The sequence below is a fragment of the Tiliqua scincoides genome, chromosome 6, assembly GCF_035046505.1.
Source record: "Tiliqua scincoides isolate rTilSci1 chromosome 6, rTilSci1.hap2, whole genome shotgun sequence".
Lineage (NCBI taxonomy): Eukaryota > Metazoa > Chordata > Lepidosauria > Squamata > Scincidae > Tiliqua > Tiliqua scincoides.
In genome coordinates, this window is record NC_089826.1 from 29,101,765 (window position 1) to 29,125,154 (window position 23,390).

Genomic DNA, 23,390 nt, shown 5'->3' on the forward strand with positions numbered 1-23,390 from the left:
GGCAAAGGCTCTTGGGTTTATATATAGCCTTCTGAGCTCTGGGACTGAGCCCCTTTCGTGTGTTTCCTCGACATAATTTTGCTTTACCATGAAGGTGGGCTGAGCGGAGCAGATTGACGAAAGAAAGAGTGGGCTGGTCCCTTCATCTGGGAGAGCTCCCTCGCTCTCACCAAAGGACGGTGTTACAGAGAGTGCAGTCCACTGCAGTGGTGGCAGCATTGAGCTTGTTGCTCTCTTTCTAACATCATCTGCTAGGCAAGCTGCAAGTTCAGTGAACATCCACAGCTTACAGGAAATATTGTTTCTGCAAATGAATGCTGCCTAACTTCACCAGGAAAAATGGGTACAGGGGATTTTATCTGCATCACCATGACCGGAGGGGCACCTTGGGGTTTTAGACTGCAAGGTGGCAAAGAGGAAAAGCAGCCTTTACAAATTGCCAAGGTAGGACAATAAAAGACTGTCTATCAATACTTGGGGAGAAGGGGAAAAAAGAGTTTCTGGCAGGGGTTTGTTTGAGGGGAGCAGTTTCCCCAGCTTTCAAGTGTTTGATGATTACTTCTTTTCCGTATTTCTTTTAAATTTGCAACATTGCACCCAAATGTATTCTTAGAATGTGCAGGTTTTAATTTTAAGAGAACTAAGATTTCTTCCACTTGGTTACTGAGAAAGTACGAAGGGATTCTTTTCTTGCATTAAGACCTGTGAGATGTTGAGTGCTTTTAGCTCCTGTTGAACTTGCTGAATGATGTTGAAAGAACTCAGTACAGCGAGGAGTGGGTCTTGAGCTAACAAGCCGACTTTGATGAGAGATTTGTGACACTTTTTCTTCTAGTCTCTCCTGGCAATGGAATAAATGCGTGGCTACTTGAGAACATACAGCTACCATTTGGGGGAACTGGGGAAAGCATGATCATGAAGCAATTGCTTAACATTTAATCAAGCAATCTCTAGAGCTAGAATCATCTTCTTGAGATGCTGCATATGTCCTGATATATTTTTAATAGTTTACAATGAAATATTTCTGATTCACAATAGTGCTTACAAGAGCATTTAACAAGTATTTCTGAAAGTATCTGCATCATTAAGATTAAACAGTTTGTTTGGAAAATGAAACAATAGCTTAATGACAATTAATTTAACATGAATTAAATGTAAATTTAATATTTTGCTGTATTTGGGGACAAATTGTGTCTCCTGTGTGGTAGAATTCTATGTAGTTAATGCTTAAATAGTAGAATTTAGGATTAATTTTGGCTTAATTACTATAAATCATATCACATTAATGAAGTTAAGACATACAACACAATCCTATGTAAGAAGGAAATTTCATCAAGCTTCAACTCGATGGAAACTCCATAGAGTTCCATTGATGGAGTGGTGGAAACTTCATAGAGTTTCCACCACTCCATCTATAGTTTATTGGGAAAAAGATCTACAGAACTTTAGTGAGACTTGCTTCCAGGTGAGCATGTATGAAATTAGGCTGTATGGCTGAAATCAAACGTACCCTTGGGCATAATTTAATCCAGCCAAATTTACTTCTGAAGAAGCAAGCATAGGATTAAGCAGCATGACAATTTGCTTCTAATAGGAAAGGAAAAGGGAACACTCATTGTCTCAGAATTCTTTGAAATGGGTATGTAGGAATATATTACACCGGTTATAATAAATTCTTAAAGATTCTTAAACTTTGTTCAAATATATTATTTGTGTTTTTCAAACAGATAAAATGTTACTTGAAAGTACTATAAGATTTATTATAACTGTATTAAAATAGTAGTTAATTTCTTTTGGTAGATGAATATTGCCTTTCATTCTCTACGAAGACCCTCTCACCAGATTTTATTTTTTCTTTTCAACATGGCAATAAGCAGTGCAATGAGCAGGGCATCGAACAGATGTACCTTTATTAAACATGTTTTAGTTTGTTTGCAATAAATTGGTAAATTTGTTCTGAAACAAAAAGTTCCCTAGATCTTGTATGCAACTGTTCTTTTGCAAGGAATAGTGGAATCCTGCCACCTAGTGAAATTTAGGTGGGTGAGAGTAAAGAAAATATTAGAATTAGAGAGTGGGGGGTTTTGTCCCAATAATAATAATAATAATAATAATAATAATAATAATAATAATAATAAGCCCTATCCTATACTGGTTTTGGACATCCAGCTCAGATCCCAGGGATAACGACCTGGCATCCTTGGTCAAGAGTTGCAGCATGCATCCACAATATCTTATCCACTATCCATGGTATGTGGAATGTTTTATTGGTCATGATGAGATGAACGTGACCGCTTCCTCATTGGATCAAGTCTATCTAGTCCAGAACTTCCTTTCCAACAGCTGCCAACCAGATTTCCTTGGGCGTGCAGAAGCAGGCCATGAAAGTGATGGCTATACCCAGTTCCCAGCATCTCATATTCAGAGGTATACACAGTAGTGCCTCTTGCTCACAGAGGTTACATTTAACTAGCACCTACTAGCTGTTAGGAACCAGAGAAGCTGCAGACCACTACAGAATCCACCTGGCTCAGTATTGCACACACTGACTAGCAGCAGGCTCTCCAAGTTTTCACGGTCATCTTTCCTAGCCCTAGCTGGAAGTGCCCAGATTGAACCTTGGTTCCTTTGCCTAGAAGGCATATGCTCTACCATTGTACTGCAACCTTTCCCTGTTGCTAGACTTATCCTCAATTAATTCACACAATCCTAAATATCATCGCAGTCAGTGGTGGTTGTAGCTTCCAGGTCAATTTCCATATGGCGTGAAGCAGCATTTCTTTTCATCAGTATTGAGCTTCCTGTCATTTGCTGATATTCTCGGGTGAGAGAACTGGATACACATGACGATAGAATCAAATTATCAATGATTTCTTGGACATGTAATTTGCAGCAAACCACCAAGCACTGCTGATACCCAATCTTCACTTGCTTCCGAAAAGCTCCTCCTTGGCAAATGTTATTGAATGAATGGAGGTCCCTCAGCAAGGGTGTTTGGTGGCTTGTTCTCCTTGAAAATAGTATAAATATTGAGTGGTTTAAAACAGGGGTGCTCAAACCCTGGCCCTGGGGCCACATGCGGCCCTTGAGGCCTCTCAATGCAGCCCTCAGGGATACCCCAGTCTCCAATGAGCCTCTGGCCCTCTGGAGATTTGTTGGAGCCCACACTGGCCAGACGCAACTGCTCTCAGCATGAGGGCGACTGTTTGACCTCTCACATGAGCTGTGGGATGAGGGCTTCCTCCACTTCTTGCTGTTTCATGTCTGTGATGCAGTAGCAGCAGCAAAGGAAAGGCCAGCCTTGCTTTGTGCAAGGCCTTTTATAGGCCTTGAGCTATTGCAAGACCATTCATTCATTCATTCATATAAGTTCATCTTTAATATATTCATTTATGTAAACTTATGTAAATTTATTCAAATTTTAAATATAAATTAATTCTTTTTTTCTCCTGGCCCCCAACACAGTGTCAGAGAGATGATGTGGCCCTCCTGCCAAAAACTTTGGACACCCCTGGTTTAAAATGAAGAGAAATGGAGAGGGAGGGAAAGCCTGGCAGCATTTTATCGACTTATAATGAAAAAGAAAGTCTGTTTGGGTGACTTTTTTCCCCTTGCTTGGTGTGTTCTTTACTACGTCCTAGCATCATATTGCCTACTGATTTTTACACTGTGGGTCTGCGCCATTGTCTATAATATAAAACAACAAAGGGGAAACTTTGAATTATTTAAAATAGCAAGCAAAGAAAAAGAGCTTGGCTGAAACAGGACTTCACAAAGAGTCTGTAATAGCCATGGGACCCCACATGATTAGAGTCTTTCCCAGCGTCCGTTCCATCAGCTGGCCTATGAGGGAAAGGGAAGCCTGCCAAACTTCCAGTATGTTCTGTTAGGGGGATTTCCCAAGAGATATGGTGAATCAGCAGATCTTCAGAGCATCCTGCACTGACATTAGGCTGTTCTGAAGAATTCTGGGATTTCAGGCATGGCTGTCATAGAAAGCTTGGTTGAAATAATTCAGTCCATTTTAACGCTGCAGTATTTCATCCTGAAAACATGTGTTTACAACTCATTTTTATGGGCTAACATCATCGTAACTTACTTCAGCCTTTGATTTGTACAGAAGATGACCCATGATATAATAAGCTGAAAGAATCGAAACTATTATGTTGCCCAAACCAGGGACACTTAGCTCATCTCTTTAGCCTCTTTCAGGCAAATGAAAGCATGGAGGGGGAGTGTGATCCCATTGCTGTCCCTGCCCCCAACTTCAGTGCATTGACTGCATTTGTGAACACAGAGCCTATGTGCAAAGAACATAGCTTTTTGTAAGGTTCTTGATTGCATGGAGAGAGCCCACACATGTGCAGTTTGTATGTGGAGAGGCCATGTGTGCACTGAGCCAAGAGGTCTTGGAAGCAGGGCCAGTCAAACAACCCTGCTCTCCATCGGCATGGTCAGTCTTTTTGGTGCTGGCCTCATTAAGGTCCTATGGTTCTGAATCAGATTTCATGCCCAAGGTTCAAAGTGGAAGAGTAAAAATATCCTGCTCTTGGATTTACCCAGTGGCCAGTGTGTCAGACAAAAGTTCCAGCATTCTACCTATTATCCAAGTGCAGCAAGTGCAGTCTGTCCCTGGTCTGTCTCCCTGGCTATGGGCCTTCCTTCTTTGCCTCTTAGCCTCAGACTGTTGGCCAAGTGTCTCTTCAAACTGGGAAAGGCCATGTTGCACAGCCTGCCTCCAAGCGGGCCGCTCAGAGGCCAGGGTTTCCCACTTGTTGAGGTCCACTCCTAAGGCCTTCAGATCCCTCTTGCAGATGTCCTTGTATCGCAGCTGTGGTCTACCTGTAGGGCGCTTTCCTTGCACGAGTTCTCCATAGAGGAGATCCTTTGGGATCCGGCCATCATCCATTCTCACGACATGACCGAGCCAACGCAGGCGTCTCTGTTTCAGTAGTGCATACGTGCTAGGGATTCCAGCACATTCCAGGACTGTGTTGTTTGGAACTTTGTCCTGCCAGGTGATGCCGAGAATACGTCGGAGGCAGCGCATGTGGAAAGCATTCAGTTTCCTCTCCTGTTGTGAGTGAAGAGTCCATGACTCACTGCAGTACAGAAGTGTACTCAGGACGAAAGCTCTGTAGACCTGGATCTTGGTATGTTCCGTCAGCTTCTTGTTGGACCAGACTCTCTTTGTGAGTCTGGAAAACTTCTGCTTAGTCTACTAGAAAACTGATAAAGTCGGTAGGCAAGCATGATGATAATGGTCTCCTTAAAATGTTAATGTCTCGACTTTCCGCATCACAGTTCTTTGTTACAGCTTTTTGCTCAGGTTCAAGTAATCATCAGTGAGTGGAAGCGTTGTTTATGACTAGCTTAAACTCTGTGCACTCGGTTAGTCTGAATATACACTGTCAGGTAGACTAATTCATTATCGATGAACCTGACCTGAGTAAATGTAATTATGTGGTTCCATGGGTTTAGTCCATTTTGTGTACCAAGCAGCATTTTTATGAAACAATTTGCTTATACAGTGTTTGACAAAGGACGCAATCCTGACCCAGGATTGCCGTAAGGTACGTTTGCGCCTCCTCAGGAGGAAGCCACGTCGGTGCACAAAGATGCGCCGATACATGGAGGCTGAATCCAGCTTCTGTGGTGGCTTCCTCACAGAATCTTGCGTTGGCCCAGCTGGGCCGATACAAGCAGCAAAGGTAGACAGGGAGGAGGTGGGGAGGAGTTAGGAGGGAAGCATTCCTGGCCAGGGGGAGGGCAGGTGGTGGTCGGCTTGGGGCCACAATCCTGCACTGGATACAATGCAAGCCTTGTTCCAGTGCAGGGTAGGATTGCACGCAAAGTCTTCTGAATTTTCTATAGGGGACATTTTGAAGAGCTGAGCTAATCAAACATCACACATTTCATTGCTTGGACATATGATAATGTTGCAAAAACCTTCTGCTTTTCATTGTACTCTTACCCTATATAAACAATAGTCATATAGAATTCAGTGACGTTCCAGATAATTTGGGAGCAGTGGGTTATTTGGAAGACACACCCTACCTACCAATAAGAGCATGTGCATTCACATCCCGTCCTTCCCGGTGCACCTTTTCCTGATAGAACAGGAGGTTTGTCTGAACTGACCTTTAATACATTGTTTCAATGTGACATAGTGACCTGCATCAACATACACAGTTGACTCCCATCAGCTTCAGTGTGAAATAACCACCCAGGTGAGCTTAACCTGAGCACTTATGCAGGGTTTAGAGCTTGACTAGAGCTCCTGATCATTGGAAAGAATAAGGAACTGGCAGAAGGAAAAGAGAGAGAGCATGAGTTAAACGCCTTGTGTTTTAGTTTGACATTTCCTGTGTGTTTAAATGTTCCAAATGTGTCCTATTTGTTACACTCTTGAAATTTGTGAAGCAACAGTTATACAAGAGTCATACAGCAAGGCAGTTCTGAACAAATGAGGTGAACTTCTGAACTTATAGCTTTCGTAATGCTATCATGACTTCTGGGCCACGCCAAAAATGATTAAGAATGGCTTTTTTTTTTTTTCTGAAGAACCTCCAAGCCTTGTTTGAAATAGGGGAAACACTGTGTTTGGTAAAATTCTTCTCTGCAAACTGATGGACATATCCAGTTGCTGTAGGCAAAACCTGGAAGACGTTTGTTTGAACATTTTGGTCACTTAGTATTTCAAAACTCTTGTGACACAATTGGAGAACACAAGGATGTTTTATCTGTAATTTACCCATTTCTTCCTGGCCCAGAGGTGTACACATTTGTTATTTGTTGCATATATGCAAAATTGGGCAGAAATGGCTTAATGGAGGACTTTTAGCATAAAAAAGTTTAGCATAAACTTTTAGTTAACACCAGAACCAGGGGACATCCACTAAAATTGAGTGTTGGGAGAATTAGGACAGACAAAGGAAAATATTTCATTACTCAGCGTGTGGTTGGTCTGTGGAACTCCTTGCCACAGGATGTGGTGATGGCACCTGGCCTGGATGCCTTTAAAAGGGAATTGAACAAATTTCTGGAGGAAAAATCCATCATGGGTTACATGCCATGATGCGTATGTGCAACCTCCTGATTTCAGAAATGGGCTATGTCAGAATGCCAGATGCAAGTGAGGCCACCAGGATGCAGGGCTCTTGTTGTCTTGTGTGCTCCCTGGGGCATTTGGTGGGCCATTGTGAGATACAGGAAGCTGGACTAGACGGGCCTAAATCCAGCAGGACTGTTCTTATGTTCTCGGCATACAGACTGTATCTTTCTTCTGCATCTTGAGGATCATAATTTTTTTACAGTTTCTCAGATGGAAGTCTAAGACTTAAGAGAATGTATATGGGGTACAACCAATCCAGTGCTGTGGGATCATGGCTGCTTCTGTCAATAGGGCCGCAGGGGCTGGCTTGGTGTGGGTGTGGATCCTTGGTCATTGCTCCACCTGGCCAACCTCTGATGCTGCCCTTCGAATGATCACATGGGATCTTTCCCTCCCCACTAAAAGCCGGCCAGGAGGGACAATATTGAAAAACTCATGTGATCAGCACCAGCTACATGGCTGAAATGTTCCCATATGCTCTCTGGCATTCACAGTGGGATGAGTTTATTTCTGAGAGTTTGGGCATTATATGTAAACTTTCTTTGACAGCAATGATCCAATCTTTGTATCATCTCTAATACTATCAAGTTTTTCTCAAGGGCTCATATAAACATTTGGCTTTGATGTGTTAAAGCCATGGAGAAAGGTTCAGGCATAAACTTAAAGTTAATGAACTGTGTGGTAGCCAATGGAAATTGGAAATATATTTGTACCTAAGTGGACTTGCATGTGAGTGTGAAGAAATAAAATAAATTTCGTTTAATGCTTCTTAAGGTGTATACAGCACTAAAACCTTTTACTTGCTCAGAGGTCCATGCCAAGATACAAGTTTCATAATCAAAACCACATTTCCCTGCTCTCACTGCAATCCTCACTGAAACTGCCCCTGCCCTCTACCTCCCCAGCAACAATATACCTCCACTGTCAACTTACAAGCACTGATAGAGGCTTCTGGAGCCACCACTTCACACACTATCCAGCTGCGTGTTTGCAGCAGAGGCCCAGAAGTGTGTGACCGTGACCCAGCTTTTGCACTTCCCAATAGGGTTAGGACTTAAATCCTTATATGGGAAGTGGCTGATTCCTGGAAAGAGATTCTGGGACAAAGGAAAACTAAGGACTAGGGGCGCAATCCTAACTTGCACTGGAGCAGGTAGGCCAGCGGGTCTGCACTGCATCCAGCACAGGCTTGGGGCCAGAATTGAGACAACCTGAGGCAAGGGGAAAACTCTCCCCTTACCCCATGTTATGCTGCACTAGCCCCAATAAGTCTAGTTGGATCTGTGCCATCTTCTGAGGTGGCACAAATCTGAGTAGAGTGGAGCAGCCTCGCGGCTCAGTGCCTCTTGGGAATGGGGTCAGAATCCAGCATAACTGCCAGGTCTTGGCCCTGCCTCCTGCTCCCCAACCACCTGCCCCCAGGAACACCTACTGCCTGCCCTTCTCCCACCCCTAAACGCCTCCTCCCCACCCTCCTCACACACCCCTCCAGACCCCTGCGTTGGCCAAGCTTGGCTGACGCAAACGTACTCCGCCAGGCCTGAATCCAGCACAGGTTGGCCAGCTCAACTCCTTGCGCTGGCCTCCTGTCTCCTGGATTGACACAAACATGCCTTATGGCACGTTTATGACACCCTCTGGGTGACTTGTGCCAACCTAACCCAGGGGTTAGAATTGCACTGTAAGATCCTGAGACAGGAAAACTGAAGAGATATCGCCGAAGCATCTACTTGTCAGCTATTACATTCAAATCAATTTGTTCATTAACAGCTTCCAATTTAAATGAAATCAAAATTACATTCCAGCTGAAAGTCCTCAGATATTTATTTGGAAATGGTCACATTAACCCATCAGAAGAACATGATTTTGAAAACAGGCTTTGACCCAAGCAACACTGAAGCAAACCTCCTTGAGACTTAAGTGTCTTATATGGGTTCTGTGTCATATACACAGAAGTACTTTTGGGGGGGGGGTGTACGTGAATGAACACTGTCACGAAATACCTCAGAAAATCATGTTTCCCTTTCATTTGAAGACCCAAAGAAGGGGCATCACAAGGCAAAGTAGACATGTTTTCTTCTGTTCTAGCAGTACAAAGCCTTGTCCAGTTTTCCACTATTAAATTACACTTCACTTTGGGGTTATTTACAGATCAGATGTGATACATTGTTAAGTTGGGCAGCATGTTAGGAAAAAGTAGCTTGCTGCAGGCCAGTCCTCTTTTATAGGCCTTTTCCCAGGGTGTTGTGTTTGTGTAATATAGCCTGGAAGGAATGCTGCAGTCACTTTCACTGCCAAGGGAGTCATACGGGCATTTAAACATCAGTACAGCAAGGCCAGGGACAGACCAGGGACAGACTGCACTTGCTCCCAGTGTGGAAGGGATTGTCACTCCCGAATTGGCCTTTTCAGCCACACTAGACGCTGTTCCAGAACCACCTTTCAGAGCGCGATACTGTAGTCTTTCGAGACTGAAGGTTGCCAACAACAGCAAAGGCAATTATAATCAGGAACCGATGGCAGCCTACCTGGTCAGGTATACATTTGCCAAGACCTGTGCCAGATTGACTTTTGTGTACGCAAGAAACATGAGTCCAATGAAGCCACAAGGATGTTTAACAGTCCAATCCTGTGCATGTCTACTCAGAAGTAAGCCTCACTGTGTTCAAGAGGGTTTATTCCTATGAAAGCGTGTACAGTAGAGGATTGCAACCTAATGGCCTAATCCTATTGTTGGGCACCACTACCGGAACTAGTGTGCCTCCGGCGAAGCATGCTTTATGGCTGTCGCAAACAGCTTTCTGAAAGCACATGGAGCCAGAAGGCTTACTGAGCATTTTGTGTATTTCTTGTAGACCCACACACGCACACCCCACAATAGCATGCAGTGTGTGCTTCATTGGCATGCTGCATGCTATAGTGTGGTGGGAGGTTTGGAAGAGTGTGGCCACCTTTTCAACAGTGCTACTTCTGCTGAGGCATCGCTTTACAGCTGAGAGGTACTACAGAGCCCAATTATAATGGGGGGGGATAAAGAGCTTCTGGAGGGCCACATCCAGCCCACAGGCCTTATGTTTGACATCCCTGATTTAGTCAATGATAAAAAGTGGACTAAATCAAAGTATTCCTCTTTAAGTGGATGCATGGACTGTCTGAGAGGAAACTCTCTGGCCTACAGAACAGTCTATCATTTTGACTCAGGATTGCAGATATACAATCTAAACTTGGCTGATTAAATGACGTATGTTGGTCAGTATTTTTTCCCCCCAGGAGCAACATTCGGGTTGAAAATCAATTACATCCAATGATGTACAAAACCAGGTTCCAAATTTCATTGATCCAGGTTTTTTGTTTTTTTTAAAGCATATGGAAATAATCTGAAAGGCAAGACTATAATTTTATGTCTAAAGAAAGTAGAGTCCCAAGCAAGAAAGCGAAATGTTATATAGCTGTCTGCATGGATAGTCATGAAAAGGTCACTCCAGAAGAACACGGATGATTGGTGGATGTGAATAAGCATTTTTGACCAGTATTATATACAAATGAATGCATTGAACAAACTGTAATTTGAAGTTAGTACTCCATGCATAAGGTGCATGACTAAAACTGATTCCAAAAAGTATTTGGAGCATTCATTCCCATGGATGCAAAGTTATGGGGATTGTAGAACGTTTGGCATAAAGGCCTACCTTCTACATGTGCCCTACTCTGCCTCCCCCATTATTTAGTGTGCTAATGACTGCTCAAATCAGGATGTCTATGTGTGCTTTATTATACTAATACAAGCACTTCCCCCTTCCCTAGTGCACTGGTGTGCAACTTGCTTCATTACGTGATAAGGTCGCCATCTATAAACCGAGGGCCCAATCCTAGCCAACTTTCCAGCACCAATGCAGCCATACCAATGGGCTGTGCGCTGCATCCTGTGGTGGGGAAGGCAGTCACACTGGCCTCCTCAAGGTAAGGGAATATTTGTTCCCTTACCTCAGGATTGCATTGCAGCTTCATCAGCACTGGAAAGTTGGATAGGATTGGGCTGTGAGACTGGCTCCCACAAGATCACATCTAACCATTTCTGGAATAATCTCCCTGTCACAGTTGTAAATGCACCAGAGATTCCCACAGCATTGTAGGATGGTGTATCTAAGCAAATGAACTGGTGTTGAAATAGAAAGAAAACTTTCTTACTGTGCTGGACTTGACAGATTGTCTCTTTGCTTGAATGTTCAGGGTTTAACTGTAACCACACTAACTTTAGGAAAAGAACTTGCACAAGTTGGCTGCTGAGTGATTTTTGTGGTTTTCAGTGTCTCCTGGGGGCAATTTTGGCTAAAAGAATGATTTAAAATTGAGACCTACATTAGTCCACAGTGGAGAAACTATAATAACATACGTTCTTTTACTGTGATGACCAACTTATAAAATTATCTAATGTGAAGTGATGCAGCAAAATCCTTAGTGTGAATGAGGCACACAGCATGATAATTAGTTTGAGGGTAGACTATGGTCTTTGTTCTAAAAAAAAAAAAAAAGTGACATGAACAAATGCAGCTTTGAAATAGTCACTGAGAACAAAGGCATATTGCATACGTGTCTTGTTTCTCCCTCACTGGCTGTTCTCATCAGATTTTGATTTGCATAGCTGACCTAGCAACAGCTCTGTTGATCACCATTAACAAAAGCACACAGTTGGTACCATTGAGTGAAACTAAAATTAGAGCATCCATGAACTATTTAAATCTGGACATTTGGGGATTGTTGCTTGATCAGACCATGTGACTGAATGAAGAGAGATCCAGGACAGTTAATGCAACAAAGATGAAGTGGCACGATTTGGCAAAATTTGGGATAAATTTTTGCTGAACTTTGTGAAGCGATAGAAGAATGCAAACATAGTTCTCATATCCCAATCATAAATATTTGCAAGTATCTGTATTCACAGCAGTATGGTGCATGATCTAGCCCAGGGGTGTCAAACATAAATCCCACGGGCCAGATATGGCCCTCTGAAACTATTCATTTGCCCCCTGTGATAACTGGGCTCTCCAAGCACCACCGTCAGCTGCTCTCAGTTGTGAGCTGCAAAGAGAACCATAAGCAGAAGCAGTACTGCTGAAAGGGCAGCGCTGGGAAAGCCCAATTATCAAACAGGCCACCCTTTCAGTGCCACCTCTGCTGAGGTTTCACTGCTGAAAGGGCAACCCACATGATGATTGGGTTCTCCCAGTGCTTCTCAGAAAGCAAGGAATGATACAGGGGAAGAAGCAGGCCAAGAGGAGCCTGCCAAGGAGCTGGGAGAGCCAGTTTTCATGTAGGCTACCCTTTCGGCAGTGCCACTTCTGTGCCATTTCTGCCAAGGTGTCACTTGGCAGAGCACCTCTCAGCTGCTGAGCTGCAAAGTGACACCCCTGTAGAAGCAGCACTACTTAATGCTTAATGACTTCAGTTGCTGCTTAATAATATCACTTACAATCTCAGCAGGCCTAATAATTCTGTTTGGCCCATTATGTGAAACGGTTTTGACATCCCTGATCTAGCATCTGAATAGTAGTGCAAGGCAGCAAAGAAAGAATATTCTACCTCGCATGGTTATTGCGATGACAACATGAGCTATATTATTGAAATATTGCCATCGGCTGATGAAATAAGAACTTACCTGTAGTATTCTGACAGTGCTGTCCTATACATGTCTACTCAGAAGTCCCATTGGGTTCAATCACTCCCAGGTAAGTGTGTATAGGACTGCATTCTCAAATTCTGAAAACACAGGGTTTCCTAGTAACACTAATCTGGGGATGGAGGATATTTGTTAGTGAGGATCAATGGACAGGAGAAGCTATTGACTCCATCCCCTGCTTTCCATCTGTGATTTGCAAATAGCACCATCATTGTTCTTTGCTTACTGTGCTCACACAGTCCTTGGGGCAGAGGGGGCATTTTCAGGGGTGAATTGACAACTGTTAAGCACATCCCACCAATTTTCCCTTTGCAAGTGCCCTCCACCCTAATACAGCAAACTTGGGTTTGGGAAGACTATTTGCTGATTTCTACCTGGGGGTGGGGGGGGGGACATACAACAGATGCTACCTCAGAATGCCAGATGCAGGGGAGGGCACCAGGAAGCAGGTTGTGTCTTGTTGTCTTGTGTGCTCTCTGACGCATTTGGAGAGCCACTGTGAGATACAGGAAGCTGGACTAGATGGGCCTTTGCCTGATCCAGTGGGGCTCTTCTTATGTTCTTAGAATACCCAAAACAGAGAATATGTTCTTCAGTTGTTTGTAGGTACAGCTTTATTCAAAATGAGCTGACAGCTTCATGTAAAGATCTTAATTGCCTGGAAAAGTTTTCCCAGCTAAAAGTGAGCATTAACTGCATGTGTGCCTTGCCCAGGACAATGTCAATTTAAGTACCGTCCTCCTGTGTTGAAATCTTTGACCATCCTTATTTTGGAGAACTTAAAAAGAAAGAAGGTAAATGCTAATTTCAGCCACAAATACAGTAAACTTTCATTGTGGTTCCTCATTTTCCTTTCATCAGGGACGAGTTTCCAAAGAGCCAGCAGAAACCTTGTATCTCGCTCGAGCATCTTTGCTGAAACAGTCAAGTGGATTTTCGGTTTTGGCATAACACTTCCCATATGTATTTCTCTCCCCAGGAAAAGCTCCAAGAGTCCTCCTAAGTTTTCTTGGCTGTTTCTATGGATGTTTTCTTTCTTTTTGTCATCTTTTTATTAACCAAAATTATGCCAAATGAAATGTACAGGTACACAAGCATCTGAAATAGACAAAGCCAGCAAGAAAGAGCAATTCTCAGTAAATACGTAACAAAAGCATAAACAAACCGAATGATAAGAATAATGGAAGATTGTTACTAGAATGCTAAATAGTCCTACGTTTCATTAGTCATGACTAAGGAACTTAATCATGACTAAACTACGTATTATACATTGAAATGTCAGCAATTCCACCAGTATAGACCCAAGTAGTTTGATTAGCCATTTTCCATCTTCTTCTTTCAGAGAACGATTTCAGAGATCGTTCTTCTCTGCTACCATTGCGTCTGCTGATAGCCGTCCGGCAGAGCTGTTCCGTGTGGTGCGGGGCCTCCTCCATCGGGCCCCGCCAGTGGACCAGGAGGAATACACGGTCAGCCGCTGTGACGTGCTTGCCCAACACTTTGCAGATAAAGTTGATCGTATTCGTCGCGACTTGGATGCCACATTGACAATGTCTGTTGATGTCCCCTTGGCAACTGCTTGTCCAGTATTGTGGGATTCTTTTCAGCTTGTGCAGCCTGAGGATGTGGACAGACTCCTTTGGAGTGTGAGGCCGTCTGCCTGCCTGCTTGACCCTTGCCCAGCTTGGCTGATTAGAGCGGCCCGGGGGGGACTGGCTGAGTGGACGGGGAGGGTGGTCAACTCTTCTTTGATGGAGGGGACATTGCCGCTCGCCTTGAAGCAGGCAGTGGTTCGCCCCCTCCTGAAGAAGCCCTCCCTGGATTCCACTGTGTTGAATAACTATCGGCCAGTCTCCAACATCCCGTTTCTGGGCAAGGTAATTGAGCGGGTAGTGGCGTCTCAACTCCAGAGGGTCTTGGATGAAGCGGATTATCTGGATCCTTTTCAATCTGGTTTCAGACCGGGCTTTGGGACGGAAACTGCCTTGGTCGCCTTGGTGGATGACCTACGCCGGGGACTGGACAGGGGGAGTGCGTCCCTGTTGGTCCTGCTGGACCTCTCGGCGGCTTTCGATACCATCGACCATGGTATCCTTCTGGGCCGATTGGCCGAGTTGGGAGTTGGAGGCACTGTTTTGCGGTGGTTTCGCTCCTACTTGGAGGGTCGGTCCCAGATGGTGGTGCTGGGGGATGCCTGTTCGACACCCTGGCCCTTGAGGTGCGGGGTGCCGCAGGGTTCAATTCTGTCCCCCATGCTATTTAATATCTACATGAAACCGCTGGGAGAGGTCATCTGGGGGTTTGGAGTGAGGTGTCATCAATATGCTGATGACACCCAGCTCTATCTCTCCTTTCCTCCAGACTCCAAGGTGGCGGTTGAGGGCCTGGAGCGCTGTCTGGAAGCAGTGAGGATCTGGATGGGGGCTAACAAGCTGAAATTAAATCCGGATAAGACAGAGGCTCTCCTGGTTCGGAAATCCTCGATGCAGGTGCTGGATTATCAACTTGCTCTGAATGGGGTTGCACTCCCTCTGAAGGAGCAGGTTCGCAGCTTGGGGGTCCTCCTGGATTCACAGCTGCTCCTGGATTCCCAGGTGGCGGCTGTGGCTAGGGGGGCCTTTGCTCAGCTTCGGCTGGTGCGCCAGCTGCGACCGTACTTGGATCGTGCAGACCTGGCCACGGTGATCCATGCCACGGTGACATCGAGGTTAGATTACTGTAACGCGCTCTATGTGGGGCTGCCCCTGAAGACGGTTCGGAAACTACAATTAGTACAGAATGCGGCGGCCCGTGTGGTCACCGGAGCCAGGCGGTTTGACTCTGTCAGCCCGCTTCTCCGGGGGCTGCATTGGCTGCCCATTCGTTTCCGGGCCCAATTCAAGGTGCTGGTTTTGACCTTTAAAGCCCTATACTGCTCTGGGCCAGGATATCTTAGAGACCACCTACTCCCGTACAATCCGGCTCGCCATCTCAGGTCATCAGAGAAGGCCTTTTTGCAAGTGCCGCCACCCAAGGAGGTCCGGGGGGTGGCTGCAAGAAATAGGGCCTTCTCGGTAGTGGCACCAACATTATGGAACTCCCTTCCCCTTGACTTGAGAATGGCTCCCTCTCTTGAGAGCTTTCGGCGAGGCCTGAAAACACTGTTGTTTAAACAAGCCTTCTGATTTCTGGCCTTCTTAACTTTTTATACATCTTTTAGTTTTACAGGCTTGTTTCCTCGGTGATCTGCTCTTTTACTCTTTTAATCTGACTACTGTTTTTATGGCCCTGTAGTGTGTTTTTAAATGTTTTTATCTGTCTGTATTAATGTTTTTTAAATTTTATTGTTTTTAATATGTTGTTAGCCGCCCTGGGTCCCGTTAGGGAGAAGGGCGGGATAAAAATAAAGTTTTATTATTATTATTATTATCTAGTTCCCTACACAAAGCCAAAAGTAACCTAGAATAAGCAACTCTAAGGGCCAGATCCTATATCCAATGCTGCCTGGGCAACTGTCCTCTCTGCACTGGTCCAGGGCCTCAACACCAAGAAGATGTCACAGATAACAACTGGCAGTGAATGTTTTCACCAGCCAACAAAGAGGGTCTTCAGGGCAGGCAGGGGCAGGCTGGAACTGGGTGGGGGAGGGCAGGCTGAAGGGAGGATCAGGCCCAGGAAGGGGGTAGAGACAGTGGCAAACTCTTCCACCAGATCCTATGGCCCTTCTTGGCTTGCAGAGCCCGACGTGGGCCTCCTTGGTTCTGCGCCAGCAAAATAGCTGGCGCAGCTCCAAAGAGACCCATTGGGGAAGCAGTGGCTTTACCTGGAGTACCATTCCCTTACCCCAAGGAGACTCCAGAGGCTGTCCCAGCCCCATAGGATGCAGTGATGGCCATTTTGGTGCCATTGCTCCTCAGGGTGCTGCCAGGGGATAGGATTGGCCTGCCCGACTCCAACAACTCTTCAGAAAGCAATTCTGGTTTATAATAATGAAGTTATAGATAACTGATTATTATCCTTGGGAGGCAATGAACTGTGGAGAAAAATTCCTTTGTTCAACACCAATATTTTATTAATGATTCTAACCCAGTGTTTCTCAACCAATGGTACAGGTTCCTCCAGTGGTATTTGAGGTGGTGTCTGGTAGTGTTTGTGGTACCCCCTGACATCTGCTGCCTGGCAGTAAGACTAGTGACATGACATGGCAAATTGGTAGGAGGTTTTGCTGGAAGAACAGAGCTCCAAAGCATGCTTTTCACACACTAAAAAGCTCTCCTGTCCACCCTGAGCCTTTCAGTGGTGTCTGTCACATCGCATCCAGCTTCTCAACCCAGAAGTAACTGGCGATGACGTCATCACCAGTTACTTCTGGTGGTACTTCCAACGGGTGGATCATGTGAAGTAGTACGGTGGGAGATAAGCATTGAGAAACGCTGTTCTAAGCAGATCTGAAAGGGAAAGGTATGTTTAAGGTTGAAGTAATAAAAGGAACAGAAGACGGAAGACATCTTAACTTTATTCCCATTTATAATGGTAATTACTTCTGATATCTATTTAATAAACTTTATTTAAATAATAACTTTATTTTAAAACTATCAAATCTGTTTCCTGGAGAAAATGGAGCTAATTTTTGTAGTTTTTACAGCTGAGATTGTGGGAGTGGTCTGTTCCTCAGAATTAGATTAATGGAGATTATGCCACAATAGTTAAGACCATTTGTGGACCATAATTTTGAAAAGAAGACAAGTGACATCACAAGCAAGTTTTTCTGACTTAGTGATGTGATATAATGGGTTGTATCCTCAGGAATACACATGAAAATAAGATGGCATTTTGTGCAGTTCTGTGTCTGATTTTGCAAGTGCTTATGGAGGAAACTGTGCAACAATGAGATATTTAGGGCACAATCCTAACCCCTTATGTCAGTGCTTTCCAGCACTGGCACAGCAGTACCAATGGGACATGTGCGGCATCCTGCAGTTGGGTGTCACCCACAGAGGCCTCCTCAAAGTAAGGGAATGTTTGTTCCCTTACTTCGGAGCTGCATTGCCCTTATGTCAGTGCATTGCCCTTATGTCATTGTACACAGTGCTCGTACAATGTGTTGTATTGGGTGGTGTGCAAGCACAGAGCCTGGAAAGGATTCCAGATTTCTAAGCTCAAGAACCACACATAAGAACATAAGAACAGCCCCACTGGATCAGGCCATAAGCCCATCTAGTCCAGCTTCCTGTATCTCACAGCAGCCCACCAAATGCCTCAGGGAGCGTACCAGATAACAAGAGACCTCATCCTGGTGCCCTCCCTTGCATCTGGCATTCTGACATAACCCATTTCTAAAATCAGGAGGTTGCGCATACACATCATGGCTTGTACCCCATAATGGATTTTTCCTCCAGAAACTTGTCCAATCCCCTTTTAAAGGCGTCTAGGCTAGACGCCATCACCACATCCTGTGGCAAGGAGTTCCACAGACCGACCACACTCAACAGAATTGTAGTTTGCATTGCTGGCCAAAATGGGTGTCCTCGGACTTAAGAACATAAGAACAGCCCCACTGGATCAGGCCATAGGCCCATCTAGTCCAGCTTCCTGTATCTCACAGCGGCCCACCAAATGCCCCAGGAAGCACACCAGTTAACAAGAGACCTGCATCCTGGTGCCCTCCCTTGCATCTGGCCTTCTGACGTAGCCCATTTCTAAAATCAGGAGGTGGCACATACACATCATGGCTTGTAACCCGTAATGGATTTTTCCTCCAGAAACTTGTCCAATCTCCTTTTAAAGGCATCCAGGCCAGATGCCGTCACCACATCCTGTGGCAAGGAGTTCCACAGACCAACCACACTCTGAGTAAAGAAATATTTTCTTTTGTCTGTCCTAACTCTCCCAACACTCAATTTGAGTGGATGTCCCCTGGTTCTGGTGTTATGTGAGAGTGTAAAGAGCATCTCTCTATCCACTTTATCCTTCCCGTGCATAATTTTGTATGTCTCAATCATGTCCCCCCTCAGGCGCCTCTTTTCTAGGCTGAAGAGGCCCAAACGCCGTAGCCTTTCCTCATAAGGAAGGTGCCCCAGCCCTGTAATCAACTTAGTCGCTCTCTTTTGCACACACTATCACTTCCAAGAGTGCAGGAGTGCTTTGAAATGCCACGAACCTGGATGTGTGTGTGTGGGGTGGTGGTGTACAGGAGGTGTTTGTGTTCCAATTGGAGCAACAGCTTGTGGTTGCAGAGGGGGCTTGTTCAAAAGCTGCAAAAGGCAGGGTTGGAAGCAGAGTGAGGGGAAGCATGGACAGAGCTTCTTGCCTCAAGGACCCTCTCAGGACAGGGCGGGGGGAAGAAGCGAGGCCAGCCCAGGTCATTGTGTTGAATGGGGCTTACTCCCAGGAAAGTGTGCACAGCCCAGACAGAGAGAGGCCACAGCAGGCACATTTCCACCCCCAAGCAGGCAGAGGTGCCTCTCCATGCAACATATTCAATGCCTCAGTCAAAAGTCAGTTCAGTTGTGTTCAAAGGGGCTTATTCCCAGGGAAGTGTGTATGGGCGTGGCTTAGTCCAAAGGATGTTGCCAATGTCCTGATCACAGATGCTGTTCAGAAGGGAACAGCTAAAGCTTCCTCCTCTCCCCCACCAAATTCCAACCAGATTCACAGAGTATGAGAGGAGGGGCACTTTTTTCTCACCAGGTAGGGAAAAGTACTTTCTAATGCAAGTGTATGCATGCCTACTCAGAAGTAAATCCCATCATGCTCAATGGTGCTGGCTTCGAGGAAAGTGTGCATAAGTGTGCATATGTACATAATTATGTTCTGAATTGAAATCTTTGTCTACTTTTCTGAGTGTGGGTGTGAAGGGTGGCTTGGGTGCAGAGTGACCAGATGGAATGCAGGACAGAGTGCTTGTATCTTTAACCATTGTATAGAAGAGATAATTTTGGCAGGTGCAGCTCAACATTGTATTGGCAACCTTCAGTCTCGAAAGACTATGGTATCGCGCTCTGAAAGGTGGTTCTGGCACAGCGTCTAGTGTGGCTGAAAAGGCCAATCCGGGAGTGACAATCCCTTCCACACCGGGAGCAAGTGCAGTCTGTCCCTGGTCTGTCTCCCTGGCTGTGGGCCTTCCTTCTTTGCCTCTTAGCCTCAGACTGTTGGCAAAGTGTCTCTTCAAACTGGGAAAGGCCATGCTGCACAGCCTGCCTCCAAGCGGGCCGCTCAGAGGCCAGGGTTTCCCACTTGTTGAGGTCCATCCCTAAGGCCTTCAGATCCCTCTTGCAGATGTCCTTGTATCGCAGCTGTGGTCTACCTGTAGGGCGCTTTCCTTGCACGAGTTCTCCATAGAGGAGATCCTTTGGGATCCGGCCATCATCCATTCTCACGACATGACCAAGCCAACGCAGGCGTCTCTGTTTCAGCAGTGAATACATGCTAGGGATTCCAGCACGTTCCAGGACTGTGTTGTTTGGAACTTTGTCCTGCCAGGTGATGCCGAGGATGCGTCGGAGGCAGCGCATGTGGAAAGCGCTCAATTTCCTCTCCTGTTGTGAGCGAAGAGTCCATGACTCGCTGCAGTACAGAAGTGTACTCAGGACGCAAGCTCTGTAGACCTGGATCTTGGTATGTTCCGTCAGCTTCTTGTTGGACCAGACCCTCTTTGTGAGTCTGGAAAACGTGGTAGCTGCTTTACCAATGCGCTTGTTTAGCTCGGTATCGAGAGAATGAGTGTCGGAGATCGTTGAGCCAAGGTACACAAAGTCATGGACAACCTCCAGTTCATGCTCAGAGATTGTAATGCAGGGAGGTGAGTCCACATCCTGAACCATGACCTGTGTTTTCTTCAGGCTGATTGTCAGTCCAAAATCTTGGCAGGCCTTGCTAAAACGATCCATGAGCTGCTGGAGATCTTTGGCAGAGTGGGTAGTGACAGCTGCATCGTCGGCAAAGAGGAAGTCACGCAGACATTTCAGCTGGACTTTGGATTTTGCTCTCAGTCTGGAGAGGTTGAAGAGCTTTCCGTCTGATCTGGTCCGGAGATAGATGCCTTCTGTTGCAGTTCCAAAGGCCTGCTTCAGCAGGACAGCGAAGAAAATCCCAAACAAGGTTGGTGCAAGAACACAGCCCTGCTTCACTCCGCTTCGGATGTCAAAAGGGTCTGATGTGGAGCCATCGAAGACAACAGTGCCCTTCATGTCCTTGTGGAAAGATCTGATGATGCTGAGGAGCCTGGGTGGACATCCAATCTTGGGGAGAATCTTGAAGAGGCCGTCTCTGCTGACCAGGTCGAAAGCCTTTGTGAGATCTATGAAGGCTATAAAGAGTGGCTGTCGTTGTTCCCTGCATTTCTCCTGCAGTTGTCTAAGGGAGAATACCATATCAGTGGTGGACCTGTTGGCTCGGAATCCACACTGCGATTCTGGATAGACGCTCTCTGCAAGTACCTGGAGCCTCTTTAGTACAACTCGGGCAAACAGCTTTCCTACAACGCTAAGGAGAGAGATGCCGCGGTAGTTGTTGCAGTCACCCCTGTCACCTTTGTTCTTGTACAGCGTGATGATGTTTGCATCCCTCATGTCTTGAGGTACTCCACCTTCTCTCCAGCAGAGACAGAGGATTTCATGCAGCTCAGTGACGATGATCTCTTTGCAGCATTTTAGGACTTCAGCAGGGATGCTGTCTTTTCCAGGTGCCTTGCCAAAGGCAAGGGAGTCCAGGGCCACGTGAAGTTCTTCTAGGGTTGGTTCACTGTCAAGCTCTTCCAGCACAGGCAGGCACTCAATGTTGTTCAGTGCTTCTTCGGTGACTACATTTTCTCTGGAATATAGCTCAGAGTAGTGCTGCACCCAGCGTTCCATCTGCTGCGCCCGATCCTGGATGACCTCGCCTGTGGCAGACTTCAGAGGGGCAATTTTCTTCTGTGTTGGACCTAGGGCCTGCTTGATACCATCATACATCCCCTTGATGTTGCCCGTGTCAGCTGCTATCTGTATCTCGGAACAGAGCTGGAGCCAGTAGTCGTTAGCACATCTCCTGGCAGTCTGTTGGACTTTGCTGCGAGCAGTTCGGAGGACCTGCAGGTTGCGCTCACTGGGACAGGCCTTGTATGCTGCTTGAGCTCTCCTCTTTTCCTCAATGACTGGTGTCAACTCCTCAGAGTGGGCTTCAAACCAGTCTGCCGCCTTGTTGGTCTTCTTGCCGAATATGGACAAGGCGGTGTTGTAAACGGTATTCTTGAAATGTTCCCATCTGTTGGATGCGTTTGCGTCGGCCGGGCCTGGAAGAGATTCCTCAAGCGCTTGTGCAAATTCCTCCACTTTTCTCTGATCCCGGGTCTTGCTGGTATCAATGCGAGGTCTTCCTTCCTTTTTCGTGTGATACAGTCGCTTTGTTTGCAGTTTCACTCTGCTGCACACCAGGGAGTGGTCAGTGTCGCAGGCAGCACCATGATAACTGCGTGTGATCTTGATGCTGGGAAGGCTGGAGCGTCTGGTGAGGATCAGGTCGAGCTGGTGCCAGTGCTTTGATCTTGGATGTCTCCAAGAGACTCTATGTTGGGGCTTTGTGTTGAAGAACGTGTTGCTGACACAGAGACCGTGATGACAGCAAAACTCTAGCAGGCGTTGGCCATTTTCGTTCATCCTCCCAGTGCCAAACTGACCTAAGCAAGTGGGCCATGAACTGTTATCAGCACCAACTCTAGCATTGAAATCGCCGAGGATGAACAATGGCTCTTTTACAGGGATTTTCTTGACAGTGGTGGCCAGGTCATCATAGAATTTGTCTTTGGCTTCTGCTGGAGACGACAGAGTCGGTGCATAAGCACTGATGAGAGTGATAGGTCCTGCTGATGACTGGAGCTGCAGGGACAAAATTCTTTCACTTCCCACAGTAGGTGGGATGATGGATTTCAGCAGGGTATTTCTGACCGCAAAGCCAACGCCATGTTCCCTGGTTTCGTTTGGTGGTTTTCCCTGCCAGAAAAATGAGAAATTTCTCTCCTTGACAGATCCGGAATCTGGCAGCCTAGTCTCTTGAAGGGCGACGATGTCCATCTGCAGTCTGCTCAGCTCCATGTCGATGACAGCTGTTTTGCGTGCGTCGTCTATTTCTTGCAGGTCATCAGAGAAGCCAGGTGTCATTGTCCTAACGTTCCAGGTGCCCAGCTTTAGGGCAGTAGTTTTCTGTTTTCTGTTGCATGGTGCAGAGTTGTCGATCCGCTTGTCGGTTTTCACCCTAAACCCCACGCACCCCATGAGGTTAACGGACCGTGGCGAGGCAACACCTTACTGGCTGGGGACTGCCCAGCTTAAGGCGGGCGGTAGCTGCCCAATGAGATGCAATGATCTCTCCCACCGTCGGAAGCAGCCCCTGGCGTCATGCTCTACGCCAATCGAGCAAAGACTTATAACCGGTAAACTGCTGCTTCCCGTGTTGTGCCGACGCCGTATGGCGAAGTTGGAGTGTCCTCTCCAGTGCGCGAAGCCTGGGTAAAGAAGGTATGGAGGATAGGCTGTTACCCATGCAGCAAATCCCCCCTCTCCACGTCGCTGGAATGGTCCAATGGAAAGGCAGAAGCCAATACGGTTGGTTCCAGCGGCGTCGCAGGAGTTGCCAGAACGTGAC

General features: G+C 46.1%; 1 protein-coding gene across 1 annotated transcript in view; it reads left to right on the forward strand.

Moving 5' to 3' along the window:
- Positions 1-279: 279 nt before the first annotated feature.
- The window catches only part of SYNPO2 (synaptopodin 2), a 122,450-nt gene continuing 99,339 nt past the window's right edge, over positions 280-23,390 (forward strand). The window contains exon 1 of the mRNA XM_066632693.1: positions 280-444. Within this exon, the coding sequence (XP_066488790.1) occupies positions 340-444 (105 nt within the window). The 5' untranslated portion in view covers positions 280-339. The remainder of the gene's footprint in view (positions 445-23,390) is intronic.